General features: G+C 43.0%; 1 protein-coding gene across 1 annotated transcript in view; it reads right to left on the bottom strand.

Annotated features, from left to right (window-relative positions):
- The window catches only part of ANKRD42 (ankyrin repeat domain 42), a 19,852-nt gene extending 4,954 nt beyond the window's left edge, over positions 1–14,898 (bottom strand). Inside the window, exons 1-11 of the mRNA XM_064719470.1 lie at positions 14,854–14,898; positions 13,177–13,330; positions 12,634–12,797; positions 11,017–11,124; positions 9,297–9,416; positions 8,546–8,681; positions 5,527–5,727; positions 5,069–5,194; positions 3,289–3,394; positions 2,312–2,487; positions 1,801–1,927 (exon numbers count right to left, since the gene is read on the bottom strand). Coding sequence (XP_064575540.1) covers positions 1,801–1,927; positions 2,312–2,487; positions 3,289–3,394; positions 5,069–5,194; positions 5,527–5,727; positions 8,546–8,681; positions 9,297–9,416; positions 11,017–11,124; positions 12,634–12,797; positions 13,177–13,195 — 1,283 coding nt within the window. The 5' untranslated portion in view covers positions 13,196–13,330; positions 14,854–14,898. The remainder of the gene's footprint in view (positions 1–1,800; positions 1,928–2,311; positions 2,488–3,288; positions 3,395–5,068; positions 5,195–5,526; positions 5,728–8,545; positions 8,682–9,296; positions 9,417–11,016; positions 11,125–12,633; positions 12,798–13,176; positions 13,331–14,853) is intronic.

Raw genomic sequence — 14,898 nt, 5'->3', positions numbered from 1 at the left:
GCAAGAATGAATGGCCTGTGCTCAGAGGACAGCTGACTTCTTCCATGCTTCCAATTAAAGAGGCACAGCTCCCAAACTGTGTGGCACACCCATGGTGACACTTTCCTGCAACCAACCCTGGTTAAAGCACTGTGAAGTGATTCACACCAGGCCTCTTACAGCCAAAAATCCTGGACTAAAGCAGAAATCTTCAAAATCTGCTACAGTAGCCTTCCCAAGTGGCAACTCCTGCTTTTCATCTAGCAAAATGGTGTTCTCATTAAGTGTTTTATCAATAATGAGGTTTTCTGGCCTATGATACAAGCACCTTGGGGTTTATCTACAGATAGGTACCCTGAGAAGGGTAGGCAGGTATTCTGACAAGCCCCATTTCTTTTCAAAAGAATAGTTTGGGTCTAGGGATGCTTTCTAGCCTTCACAGGTGAGAGAAACCCTTCAGAGAACCTCACAATTTTTCTGGTTTAGCCACACATGCCACAGAAAGCAACACCCCTTAAAGAGCCCCACAGAGCCTTCTAATAGACATTGTTAGTTTTTGAGCAGCTGCTCTATCCCACCATGAACTTTCCTGTCTGTCAGTAGCCAAGAGTGACTTTTCTATCATTAAAACCAGATTGCTCTGACCTTTTAACATGGGCATCAACACCTAAGCTGGTCACCCTCCTCTAAAACGAGGAGAGACACTTCTAGAAGTGATCAGTCTCATCCTGAAGTACATGTCTAATTATGCCCTGGAAGTGCCTACACCTCTCCAAGAAGCTGACAAAGGAGCTCATGATAACTAACTTGGCCAGAGGTGTCTGTTACCAACTTTATACATATCAAGTTAAGCAAGATGGACTTTCAGCATAAGCTGAGTCAAAGAGTGACCTGGATCCAGAAGAAATCCTGACCTCAGTTTCCTGGCTCAGATATGGCTGTAAAACAAAGTACTTAACTGCAATCTGTGACACCTATTACCTGCTCCAGATCAACTGCTAAGTCTGCTGTCTTCTTGATGGCATATAAGCCCCCCAGACAGTGACCAAATAAAGACAGTGGTTTGGGTTGGCCCAAACACATGATGGAGGTGGTTATCTGAGAACAAAGGTAGTCAAATCTTTGACAGGCAGGGGTGGAGACAGGGCTGTCTTTGGAGGCTGCAGTATTGTTAATTCTCTAAATCTTTGATAGACTTTTCTTTGAAATGTAGACAGTCTGTCCATCAAATCACCTGACCAACCTAACAGAACCATTGGATTTAATGGAGACATTGAGAATTATATCTCATGAACAATGCTTCACATGCAAGGGCAGGTTTGCTGGTAGTTTTTTCCTGTAGTCTGGATACAAGCTAATCCTTTCTTGAGCACAGAAACATGGCCAATGAACAGAAATGTTAGCGGGTCACTGAATAATCTCTGCTGTATGTGCTCTTCCATCCAAGCCATGCTAAGACTTTTGCCTATTCTCAGTTTTCCTGAAGGGCATACATATCTTTGGCATCCTCAGAGGAAACAAAACAGCCAGAAGCTGCTTTGACCTACTGCACACATCTGCAGAAAAACCTGAAGACTGAACAGATTATCTCGCACAAGAATCATGGACCTATCAAGCACTTGTGTTGTGGGGCTGATCCTGGTGGTAGAAGTTTAGAAATGGCCAGACAAATTGCTGCAGTTCATTTCTTTTGGCCTAGTTGAAGTTGGTAAATGGAAAAGACAGAATGGTCAAATGCAAATTTGAGCATAAATCAGCTTTAAAGGAGGATTTTAAATGGGTCCCACAGTGTTAAACATTAGCAGGACAGAATGACCTTACTTCTCAAATTTCCTTTCTTCTTTTCTCATCTTCTTCTCCTCTTCAGTTACTCCCCCCAGCTGTCTGTAGTTGCTGTAGGCAATTTCTAGAAGTCTCTGAAGTTCTTTAATCTTGTGATAGGCCCTTACTGTAAAACAGAGTTCTCCAGGTAGGTTAAATGCAAGAAGACAGTCATGCTGAAATCCAATAGTCTGGAAAACAGTCTCACAAACATAAGAGCAGAAGTCACACTGCTCAGCAAACACTGAGCTACACCTGACACCCACACAGCAAGCAGATGTCAAGAACAAATAGCAACCAACACTGTTGCACCAACATGGATTAAAATGGTGTGACAATTATGATCTGATTGCCTTCTGCTTGCACAATTTGTTTCACTGCTCAGTATTAGAGATATCCTGTCAACCATCTCGTAACAAAAAGAGCAGTTGGCTGTGACTGTCCTAGTTAGGATTATAATGTCTTGATAACAACTTTTGAAAACAAGGAATGATGGAAATAGAGTACTTACCACGTGCATTCCTTTTCTCTGCTTTATCCAGGGTTAAATCTTCTTTGCTATCTGTACTCCCTTCCACACCATGTGTTTCAAAAAACTTGATGTTGTTTGCATCTAGTTCTTCATCACTAGAGTTACTGTTTCCAGTTCTTGGTGTCAACAGTTCCACAGCTGCCAGATGGCCAAATCTGCGCAGAGAACAGTTAAAATCTGGAAAAACACATGTGGTAGAAACTCTCAAGCTGCCCATGTTCCCATTTATCAGAGGGGTTTCAGAACTAAAGGAAGACTGGACACATACTACAATTATCTATCTGCTTTTTGTAGTATTCTTAGGGCACGAGCTCTGCCTCATGGAATCTTATGGCAATGGCTCCTACATCAGAGGCATCTCTTTCCTTTGCAGGGTTTCTTAACTGAAATTCGTCAGAATCTGCGTTATTTTTATTAATGCAAAAAGCAGCTGGCCTCTGCTACTTCTCATTTACTCTGGATAGCAAACTGTGAGCATAAGGGCTCAAAACTGACCCCTGGCAAATGAGCTAGTATTGGAAACAGGCAACCCCCGACAAAGGAATGACAAATTTTCTGCAATGCGTTCTACTTGTTCTAAAACACAGGAGCAGTAAATGAGATAAGAATTGTTTTTCCTTTCCCTGAGGTTCAGAGAATGTGAATCCCAGAAAATCCTTGGGAAGTTGTGCCTTGCTTTACTCTGTGAAGAGAAATGTGGCCACAAGCCAGTTTTCCTCTTTTGTGTCTGACCTCACTAAAAAGAAAATTAAATTAAGTGAAAATTAAAATCTTTTATAGTTACAATATTATAGCTACAATACAGCCTTGCTTATCACTCAGAGCTGGAATTCATGGGCTTGATCTGTTCTTTCTCCATCACTGCAAATCAGGATTAATTCCAACAAAGCTGACATGATATTGATACACAAATAGTAAGTAAATAAGTGTCAGAGCTACAGGATATGTACTGGTACCTCTTGGCTACATCCTTTGGAGTCTCTCCAGCGTCATTGGTAATGTCACAGTCAGCTCCCATTTCAACCAACCACTGTAAGCAATGGATATGCCCCTGTTCAGCAGCTGAGCAGGAAGGAAGGCATACACAAGTCAATGATATACAACTGGAGTGTTTCAAACCTAAAATGCCCTCCTCTTGCCATTATTTGGCAAGTCAGAGATTGGGTTCACTAAGACACCACAAGGGAGATACTATTTCAAGAGGAGCCTCTGTATCAAGATGCTGACAATCACTTGGGTACACAGAGTTTTGGGGCAGAGCATTGCACTGCAGTGTGGTTGGTGACTCTCTCTAGTTCTAGAAATGTATTGGCAGCTCTTGCTGAACACAAGCTAAACTAAACTTGCCCAGTCTCACGTACAGAGCACAAGACACACAAATAACTGCTGCCCTAGCTGAAAGGCCTGCATGCCAGTTTGGCAGCCAGGTGCTGTCACCTCTCCCTGGCTTTGGGCTCCCAGGGCTCAGACACAGCTGGCTGCCCCAGCCTGGGGTGTGTGCTGCTGCCTCAGGAGAGACAAGCAGGCTGTGTGCTGGAGCTGAAGGTACAGCATTTCTTGGGGCAGACACTCAAGGCAGCACCTCTCCGCAGCATCCTAACACAGCCCTACTCGTATGATGTGCCATGGCCACTGCTCCCACCACGTGGTGCCAGGAACAATGTCTCACTTATGGAAGATGGTATTTGGCAGGACTAGATTAAACTGTACACTGATTTGCTCAAGGAAGAATAAATCCATTTCTTGACAGCACTCTCTTTTGGATATCTTTTGTATTTGTTTTCTTACTGAAGGAAGGAAATGGAGTTACAACAGCATGTAAACACTGGGGATGAAACAACTGTAGGTCAGCATCATTCCAAGAAGAAAAAGTGGAATTTTAAAATCACTTCATATCAGTTTTTTTAATAAGAACTTCAATTTTTTTCAAATCTACTATATACCTAATCAAAAAGAAATGTAGGAAATGTGTTAAAAGAATATTACAAAAATGCTTCCCTCTATCTTTCATCTTTTGTTTCATCTTTCAGATAATACTGTGAAACCCCAAACACAAAAGAACCATTTTTTCTGTAATGCCAGTAATCCACTACATGCCAAAGTGTCAACCAGAAGTTTACCTTTCTTCACAGCATCCTACCAAAAGACTTGTTGTGGTTTTTACAACATATCCCCACAGTACTGATGTGTTCAGTAAATAAAGGTCAGCCCACAGTACAGATCATTCTTCTACTTAGCCAGCCAGACGTTTCTAAAAGCTACATCTTGCCCGATTTAAAAAAAAAAATCAAAACTATTTAGTTACATTAAATTAAGTGAAAATTAAAAACTTTTATAGCTAGAATACAGCCTTGCTTATCACTCAAAGCTGGAATTCATGTGCTTAATCTGTTCTTTCTCCATCACTGAAAATCAGGATTAATTCCAGCAAACCTGACATGATATCGATATACAAATAGCAAATAAATGTCAGTGCTACTTAGTTTTCAGTTTAGATGCTGATTTCTCTTCATTGTAAGCTCTTTTTCCTTGACCTGAGCTTGGTTATATTGTTTTTAAAGTTACCCACACACACATACATTACGAAATACGGGGTTTGGGGTTGCCTTTCCAAGCCCTCAAGAAATGAGATGCTGGTTTTCATTAAATTTTTCCGATAAGCAGCCACTTGAAAAACAAAGTAAATGAATCAGCAACAAAGACAAACAAGCTGAAGCACAGATCATATTTACTGACCTTTGTGCAGGAGAGTGGATCCCTTATCGTCCCGCTCATTAATGTTGATTACTCCACTTCTCACTAGGCTTCTAACCACTAACAAGTCCCCACTAAACGCAGCATCATGAGCTGGGAAAGCTAAAACTGAAAATGAAAGGCACATGTTTCCAAGAAGATGCCAGCAGTTCTACTGAACATGCTGGTATTTGTCTCATAGCTCACCTCTCTCTCTCACAGCAAATTATGTATGGACACCTCAGAGGTAGCAAGGATAATGCTCCTCAGTCAGCTGAAATTCAGCTGTGTAACCAGCAGTGCTCACCAGACACTTGACTAAACATGTCTTAGTTATGGCTACAGGCACCTCCTACAGTTAACAGATTAATTTCACAGACCTGAAATAACAAGTACACCTTTGTGTACTTCTGCAGAATTACACATAATGCTTTTTTTAAGCATATCTTGACCATACTCACCTTCCTGTGTCTCTGGATGTTCCTCCTCTTTTTCCACACCATCAATATATTGCAGAATGTTATCTTTGTAGAACCGTTCAGCCAAGTCCCTTGGAGTCTCTCCGTGGTCATTCCTGGCTTTCAGAGTGTGTGTAACACTGGCCATTTTCCTGAGCAAGAACTTAAAGCAATGCAAGTGTCCTTCCACTGCTGCCAGATGTGCTAGAGCACAAATGAAACAAAGGGTGCTAGAGCTGAGCCCTGCTGCCCACTGATGAAGCAATGCTCCCACCACTGCTAAGGGCTGGCTCATCTAGCAGCACTGAGCCATCCAGCACAGGGGGAAGAGCAGCCTCAGCTCAACTGCAGATGTTCAGCTCCCACCCAGGACAGAGTTCAGCTCTACGCAAAGGAGGTAAAGCTGCCAAGGAGGGATCTGCAGGGATGATTCCCTGGTGGAGCTGACTGCAGGAGACAGAACAGACTCCCAGCAGAGCACCAAATCCTAGCTCAGAGAGTGCACTGCTGGGCCTCACCTCCCCAGGAACACAGATCCCACTGACCCTGCTGTCCCAGGGATACTCCTCACAGGGGGACAGCAAGCAGTGTCCTTGATTAGGAGCTGAGGCCATTTCTGCTTTAGCCTCTACTGTGCCACCACAAAAAAGTTCAACACACCCTCGGTTACCTCACCCATGAAATGAGGACAGTGATAGGTGCTTCACTGCACAAAATATTGGAAGGTACATTCCTCACCTGACCTTTAGGCTATACAGAGGTTTACTTACTTAATATTACTACAGTGCTGGGCCTACAACAAAGTAAGAGGTACCAAACACATGCTGACTCATTTGACATAAGTAATATCCTCTAATCCCATTAAAGAGAAGAACTTGCCAAATAAATGCTTATTATGATCTCTCACTCCATGAAAATGCTCTGAAACAGCTGGCTGATGTTCTAAAGGCAAAAGTATTAGTTTGTCTCCAGATAAGAATCTCACTATCTTCATAATCAACAAACAATGGGCCTAGGACCCAAAAAACCCATGTCAATTCATTTTTGGCACATACAAGTTCTCTATAGCAAACCAAACCATCCACAGCTTTCCAGAGCATAATTGCTCTAAAAGGCTATGGACAACGGTTTTACAGCAAGATGACAATACCTCTGTACAGATGATAGTTTAAAATCTGAGCTTCACTGAAATAAGGGCAGTTTTTGCCATTGTCTGAATTTTAGTCAGTGAGTTAGGTTCTCAGGGAGAAGGAAAAAGGAGGGTACCATGCTTAAGGTAAGTCAGCTAGTGAAAAACTGACTCAACCCTTACAAATCCATTTTCAGATACCTGAAACCTGTTGGTATCCCAATTTCTCTGTGTTTCATCTTGTCTTTTTATAAAATCAGACTAAAAATATTCACTCTTCTCAAAGCCACCAGTCAAAAAATTGTGTCTGTGAAAAATATTTAGAATAGGTTTGACTAGTGAGCAATAAAAGAAGCATGGAAGTGGCCCAAAAATGAATAGAGAGAAAGCAAATTGAAATGTTCAGTTAATAAGCACAGCCCATTCTGTACATTGAATGAGCCACAGAATTTTTTTTTCTTCCAAAATATTGGCAAGGAAAGATAGTTAGACCCCTTGCTGTAACATACATATACAAAAGATGCAGCCAGGTTCTAAGTTTCAGGTGCCTGGCACTGCAACCTCAAAAAATTTCTTCCAGTATTCTCTTAGGAAAAATTATTGCAGAGTTCAGCTAATCTTGAAGCTGAAGCATGTAAAGATAATTTAAGTTCACTTCTGTTACACAAGCAGACAACAAGTTGGTTTGCACAGTACTTCTATGAATCTGTTACTAGCCTTGTTCCAAAATATCCTCTTTCCTTTGGAAGATAATATGATCAAATGAAACACATCAAAGGTTGGAAGATCAAGCTTCTGTAGATGCCAAAACACAACAAAAGCAGTTTTCTACTAACCATTTTATATAGAGCATTTAAGTAGAACTGTGCTGACATCTGCTTTCTCTGCACAGAAGTCTGTTATCAGGGAAGTGTTCCCAAATGCAAATAAAGCTGCCTTCCATGCTGCCCCCGGGGTGCCTCACATCGTGACCCCTTATTGCTAATGCACCAGATGTCCTGCTGGGATGCAGCAGCCTCACATCCTTTAACAAGCCCCAGGTTTGCAAAACACACCATGGCTATGTTTCCTAGGTTAGTAGTCCTTAGTAGAGGGTAAAAGATTTTAAGAAGGGATTTATGAAGATAACTCTGTACAAGTTATAGAGAAAAACATATGCTCTTTGGAACAAATAATGTGTCAAACCATAAGAAGGAAAATGCTAAAATGAAAAGGATGCCAGGAGAATTCAAGACAGGAACAATACCATTGAGCTTACAAAGGATATTGAGGCAGTGGTTTGTTAGGGAGAGGGATACTGGAGAAAATACAAAAAGCAAGGAACAATCACTGGCAAATTTTTGTGCTGAAGTGAATGCACTGATAATTATGAAAATAAATTACAGATAATCTAGAAAAAGCAGTATTCTGGAAATCAAGATGAAGAAATCACAGGAAAATGAAAAAAACTGTTTTACAAAATCAGTTAAGAAACAGTGGGTTACAAAAACTTGCATGCCAACACACCAGAACCTCATCACACTGGCACCAAGTCAAAAGTAGCACATAGCAGCTGAAACTGCCTCCCACTCCACCTATCCTTCTCCTGCGACCTCCACTGGCACACAAGCTCCATCACACACACAGGAGATGCTGCTCACCTGCTCCCAATCAGGCTCAACCTGCTCCACATCCCAGCATTTGTGAGCTCTCATCCTTGCTAGCAGCAGCAGGAAGTGAATGGGATACTGTCACCAACAGTAACATTTTGGAAAAAATGAGCTATCTATGTGGATTGCATGGAATCAAATAGCAAATGCTGCTGCTGTGCATTAGTTATAATTTGCTTAACCATCACATTTCACAACAACTGTAAACCAAAGGTTTAAAAACATATGATTTATCCTGATTTACCTGGAAGGTTTCCATTGTTATCCACATCATCTACACACGCTCCCCATCGAACAAGAAGCTGCAAACACCCCAAGCGACCGTGAAAAGCAGCATAATGAACAGGTTTCCACTCATTCCTGTCTGAAACATTTACATCCTAAAATGAAAGTAGCAGGTTAATTAATTCACTTCTGAACCCTAAGACACAAGACAAATTTTATATATGGAAATCTGCTGTTCATTGTGTTAAATTATTTAAATCAAACCAAATAACATTTTTCAAAGTTCATGCATTATACGCAGTTCCAGCTTCACAGGTACTGTTCACAGGTTCTTGCTTTTACTTAATACACTTAGAAAAGGTGCATTTTTAGACATGTTTTTATCATCATAGTGATCTGCATTGGTCATTATTCCTTAAATATGCATCTGGAATAATTTTCCCTTTTTTAAAGTTTATGTTTCCTTTACTATAGAAGATTTTTAGAACTGGGAAAAATTACCATCACCCCAGTACCTGATGCTCATTTAATGACATCCTCAGCAGTAGGTAATTTACTCACATTATTGATTCTCTCTACATTTTTTGATCATGTCCCTAAATGTATATCACAATCTAAAAAACTGGAAATTCACGCACAGAATAAATTCCCGCCCCCCCTCCCCCCCAGGAATTAATCTCCAGCCCTAAGTCTCGGCTCAAGCTCGGGAGAGCTGAGCCTGGGAGAGCTGCCGGGCTGAGGCGGGCAGCAGCCTGCCGGCAGAGTCTCACCGCCCCGGTGCGCAGCAGGCTCTGCAGCGTGTACGAGTGCCCGTGGGCCGCAGCCAGGTGCGCGGCCGTGCAGCCGCGCTCGTCCCGAGCTGCGGCGTCCGCTCCGCTCACTAACAGCGCCTGAAAGAAACGCAAAGCACACGTGCATTTCACAAGCTGAAAAAGCAAACATTTCCTAGAAGGATGGTGCATGATGACCAGCAGGATAACTCTGGGCTGACCTCAGGGGTCTGGTATTGCACAAAACAGATCTGTTTGCACAGACAGTGCAAATGAGTGCTCTGCTCTGAAAATGGCTAACTTCATTTGACATGTCAAGACATCAGATGAGCTACTCATAGCTCCCTGAGGGGCTCCCTCAGGGATCTTCATAATGAATTTGTCCAGTGCTGTTATGTTTGCCCAATTATCCCCTCATTAAAAAAAAAAAACCAAACAATATTTAAGGTAGCAACAATTTTAATTGAATAGTTTAGAAAATATATAAATAAGGGATAATTTGGTTCCAATAATAGCGCATAAGCAAAAACAACCGCGGGGTACGGAGGGCAGAGTTCAATGACCCTTGCCACCTCACGTACAAGCTTGCCAAGTGAAAATCACCCCTTATATGCCGTGTGTCAATACCATCTCCTCCCATTTTTGGTTTGTCACTTTTCTGTCTCCGCCCTCATTACCACCTTTCCCACACATGTGCCACCACTCGGTTTGGTGGTCGCACGAGTCTTTGGGGGTCGTCACTGATGAAGGCCCTGTAGTCTTCTTCGTTGTCCTTTAATTCACCCCTGGGTTACACATGCACACCAAGCCAATACAATGTAAGCCAAGACTAACTGCATCTGCATCACTGCATCTACATATCAAGGCAATAAATCCCTTATAATTAGCATTTTCTGGGACCGAACCAGGTTCTTGGTCATTTTTAGTAATTATATGTTCAGCTTCTTTCCTGCGGTCCTTGAAAACATCTGGGGGGGGGGGGGTGGAGCCCTTCCTCTCCCTCTCTTCTTTGGCATTACAACTTTTTAACTATTTATTATTCTTAAATATTAATTACTGTATCAATACCTGTAGTAAACCCCTCAAGTTTAGCCAGAGCCCCTTAGAGAATAGAATGCTAACACAGCAGCAAAGTTTCCTGTCTCCAGAGACATCTGCCTTGTACCTTATCCCTATAGCCATGTAAGGCAATACGTTGTTAAACCTACTATTAGTCACTCATGGTCACTCTAACACCTTTGCCATTAGTCAAGATTAAATCCAAGCCAAGAGTATAAAAGTAGCATACTGTACCCCTACTAACTCAGAAAAAGAAGAGCTGAGACCCTTCACAGACCCTCCAATAAAGCCATACTAGTAGAACAGCCAACGTCTTCTGCTTCTCCTCTCTCTACCGTCTGCTAGAGCCTTCGGCCAAGAGAAAAGCTACCTAGCAAGCAAAGCTGAAATCACAAGAGCTGCCTAATCACTAAGAGCTGAATATTCCCTGCTTGCTAGAGCTGTCCTGCAGCCTTAGTCTAAGAGCGAGCTAACTTCTAGCACCCAGTCCCCTTGGGGACTGAGCTCTAGAGCTGTAACAGCTTGCATAAAATAAAACCAAGCTAAACTCATTTAAATACCAATTACTGTTTCAATTTTTATCAGCACGAGTCACACCTATTTATCACAGTGCTAAGGTCTGCCCTAGTAACCTTTGCCTGCGAGGGAGCGTTGGCAGTACCTGCATGCAGGCGTCCTGCCCGCGGATGGCCGCCAGGTGAGCCGCGCTCCAGCCTCTCACGGTCACACGTGCGGGGTCAGCGCCGTGCCACAGCAGCCACTGCAGGCACTGCTCAACAAACCAAAGGCTCCTTGTTAACTGCTCCCATCGTGACTCTGAGGCACGTTTCAATAGGATCCATCCATCACAGCTACATTTCAAAACAGTGCTGGAATACTTCCTTATGGAAATAGGAGATCCCAGAGTATGCCTTAAACAGGTATTTGTGAATTAGGAAGTTATGAGTAGGTTATACTTTCCAGGTTCCACCCAAGGGTACAAAATGTGCAAATAACCCACTAAATCAGATCCTAGCATTAATGTTACATTTTGTCTTTATCATTTTACTCTTCCAGTTTTAAAATGTAATCTGTGAGGGTATTCTTATGGCATGAAGGAAAAACATTGGAAAAAACAATGCAAACATGCTCACATGAATTCCAGCTAAAATTACTGGCAGGAAAAAGATCACATACTAAATTTAAAGCCTCATTTAATTTATTAGGCTTCTTTGGCATATGTAATCCCATATCTCTTCTCATCCTTCCATGGCCTAGTTTTATTTTATTCATCTTTTTCCAGCAGATATCATTGCTTGCAATGGAAAGCTTTATGAACTATTCAAAGACAGCTAGAGGAACAGTTAGAACTTTTTATTATATATTATTATGATTTATTATCTTCTTTCAGGCCATCTTACAGCTTCCAAGGAGCTTAGTGACAAACAGATAACAGATAATTCAATAAAGTCTAACAGACTGATTGCAAAGGAGGAGAGTTCAATGAAAAATGGCAGAACTTAGAGAGGCAGAAAGGGAAGGTAAGCAATCTGGCTTTGGGGCTGACATTAGCATTTTCTTGGCAGTGTCTCTACATTCCAGAAGCAGCTTTGCACTTAGCAATTCTTGAGTCTAGCAAGAACTTCATGCTTTTTCTTTTGGGACATGAATGGCCTTGCTGCTTCAAGTTTAGACTGCCATGGACAATGAACAAGGAAGCTGCAAGAAGGAGGAGAATGTTGTGCTGAACACAGCAGTTCAGTCCTTTTGGAAGTTTAAAATATTGATGCAATCACTTGCTGATTTCTCTACCATTATTCAACATTTTCATTTATTAAAATAAAGTGTATTAGGACTACTTCTATGGAGAATGAGGCATGGGGCACTGGTAAGCAGAATTAATATATTTTCATGTCTCTTCTCACCTGTTTCAGTCACCTTTAGAACATTTTACACATCCTACAAGGTTTTCCAGGTGTCTCAAGAGAAGGAGAAAATGCAATAGAGACAAAAGAAGGTCATGAGTCTGAAGGGGGGGCTATAAGGCAGATTTTACTCAGAGCAGTAACACAACGATTTTGTAAAATACAGCAACACTGATTAAGTAAATTGGCTGGGTCTTCAGAAAGAAAAAAATAAAATCCAAAATCCTGTACTCCTGCCTTTCGTGATTATATTTAATAAGAAAAACAGGCAGAGATTATTGATTCAGTCTGATCAAAGCAATGTTGTGTTCAGCCTCTCCCAAAGAAGGAAATAGGGACTATAGCTATGCCTGTACACTAAGGTAATGCTTTACCTCCAGACTTCCCGAGTGGGCAGCACACTGCAAGGGTGTGAATTTGTGAACTACATCCACCTCATTAATGCTGGCTCCACTTTTTATCATCGATGCAAGCTGTTCTACATCCCCAGCTTTCACTGCTTCATGCACACTAGTGTAATTTTCCTTCTTCTTGACAACTAGTGAGGAGTAATGAAATGGCATTAGTCCACTGCTTAAATCAGCAACATGTAAGAGATAGAGAATGTGTGATGAATCAAAAAAATATCAGATTTGACATTCATGGCACAGAATCAAACTCTAAATGTAGAGGCAGTAGGATAAAAGAAAAAAAATCTTCTGTCACCAGGCCATGGTATCAAATTACCTGTGTTCTCCCTTTAGGCCTTTCCACTGATTAACTACAAGACTGGAAACAATGAGAATTACATATCCAAACCCCTTGCAACATCTTGGTACCTTGACAAAACTTGTAAACAGAAATATGAGATCTAATGGCCAAGGGGGCTAACTTCAGATAGCCAAACATGAAAGGAACCTAAACCAATTAGTATTCACCTTCTGCAGTAGTCATCATTCCAGTACCAAAATGCACCAACACACTGATTACATTTCACACTGCTGGAAGTCCTGAAGAATTGGGCTGCTGTTTAGGAAGTCAAGAAAGCATAAAACTGAAGGTCTCAAGGTATTAGTGCCTCAGTTCCTCTGCCTGTGGAGAAGAAATGGTAGCGGCAGTTAACACTGTTACACAATTTGAGATAAAAAAATAATAAAAATTATAAGAGATATTGCACATGTTGTCGTATTTGAAAAAAAGCCCTAGATATAATTAAAAACATCCTCTGCAGTTTCCCAGTGCCTATTTTCACATTATCTGCAGCGTGATAGCAGAGCTTGGGCAGATTTGGGGTTGCCACAGAGAGGAGGGGGGAGTGAAGCTCCAGCACTCCAGCCTGACAGTAACACACGCTGTGTGTGCTGTAACACACTGCTGGATCCTGTGCCTCTGTCTCAGCCCACCTCCACCTCCCCAGCTTGGCAGGCTGCATCACTGCCCTGCACAAAGCCCAGAAAACTTCAGAACCAGGGCTCCATCCTGCAAAACACTGTACAAACAAACAGAAGCAGCAGCACAGAAACACAGAATAATTTCAGCGGGAAGGGGCCTCAAGAGGTCACCTAGTTCATGTTTTGAGGTTTGAGTTGTTTGGGTTATTTTGAAGAACAGTTTCACCAGACATAATTTTCCCCCAAGGAAGGAATTGCTCATTATACCAAGCGAGGGTTACAGACTTCAGCCGAATTACACAACATCACAGGCAGCCCTGGCTGATTACACTGCTCGGCAAAGTTTTCTAATGTGTTTAACACAATGTTTCGGTACAGCAAGTTCAAGGCAACTTTTATTTTTTTTCCTCCCCTTAACACAGAGGAAAAGCAAACAACAAGGCTCACCAGCAGAAAGAATTTTGTCTCCCCTCTCCCTCTGGATACCTCCTACTGCAAGGAGACCAATGCCAAGGGTGGGTGGCTGCCCTGGCTTCTGGGCACAGGACAAGGGCAGCAGCCTGGCATTGAAGCTCAGAATAAAGCTGTTAACATCAATTCTGTAAGAAGACACACTGATGTTCAAAGCGAAGGGCAGGCTCCATAATTCTAGGGCAATTTTTTTTTTACCAAAAATTGTTATAAAACGCTCGTTCAATGTTCTGGGAGAAAAATTTGCAGAAAGAATTCAGTAAGCACTTTGAGATCGGTACCTGCCCAAAATCCAGTTAAAGAGATTAAGTGAAGAAGGATATGGCTCGGAATAGGGAAAGGCACAATTTAGGTGTTGTGATGTTTCCGTAACACACAAACCCAACCTCTCGGTGCTCGGCTTTGGCAGCAGCCCCAGGGCCGCGGGAGCCGCCGGCCCGGCCCGGCCCGGCCCAGCGCGTCCCGCCGGGCGGAGGCGGAGCTGCCAGGCCCGGGGCAGGGGCAGGGCGCGGCCGGCCGGCGCCAAACACCGCCCTTCCCCGTGCTTTTGGTGGGTACGGAGCCTCCTCAGCGCTGCGTGTGCATCCCGGCGGAGCCCTGTGCCACAGCCCCGGGGTTCGGGAGAGCCCGTCCCGCCCCGCGCCACAGCCCCGGGGTTCGGGAGAGCCCGTCCCGTCCCGCGCCACACGGCCGCCCGCGGCGAGGGGACGGGGGAAGGAGCGGGCGGAGAAGAGGCGGGCGGGGCGGTCTCACCGGCCGGAGCGGGGCATGGCCGCCCCTCGCAGCTCAGGGGTCGGC

Source organism: Zonotrichia leucophrys, chromosome 1 (assembly GCF_028769735.1).
Source record: "Zonotrichia leucophrys gambelii isolate GWCS_2022_RI chromosome 1, RI_Zleu_2.0, whole genome shotgun sequence".
NCBI lineage: Eukaryota > Metazoa > Chordata > Aves > Passeriformes > Passerellidae > Zonotrichia > Zonotrichia leucophrys.
The sequence above is the reverse complement of the archived record's forward strand: the minus strand, read 5'-3'. Positions and strand labels throughout refer to the sequence as shown.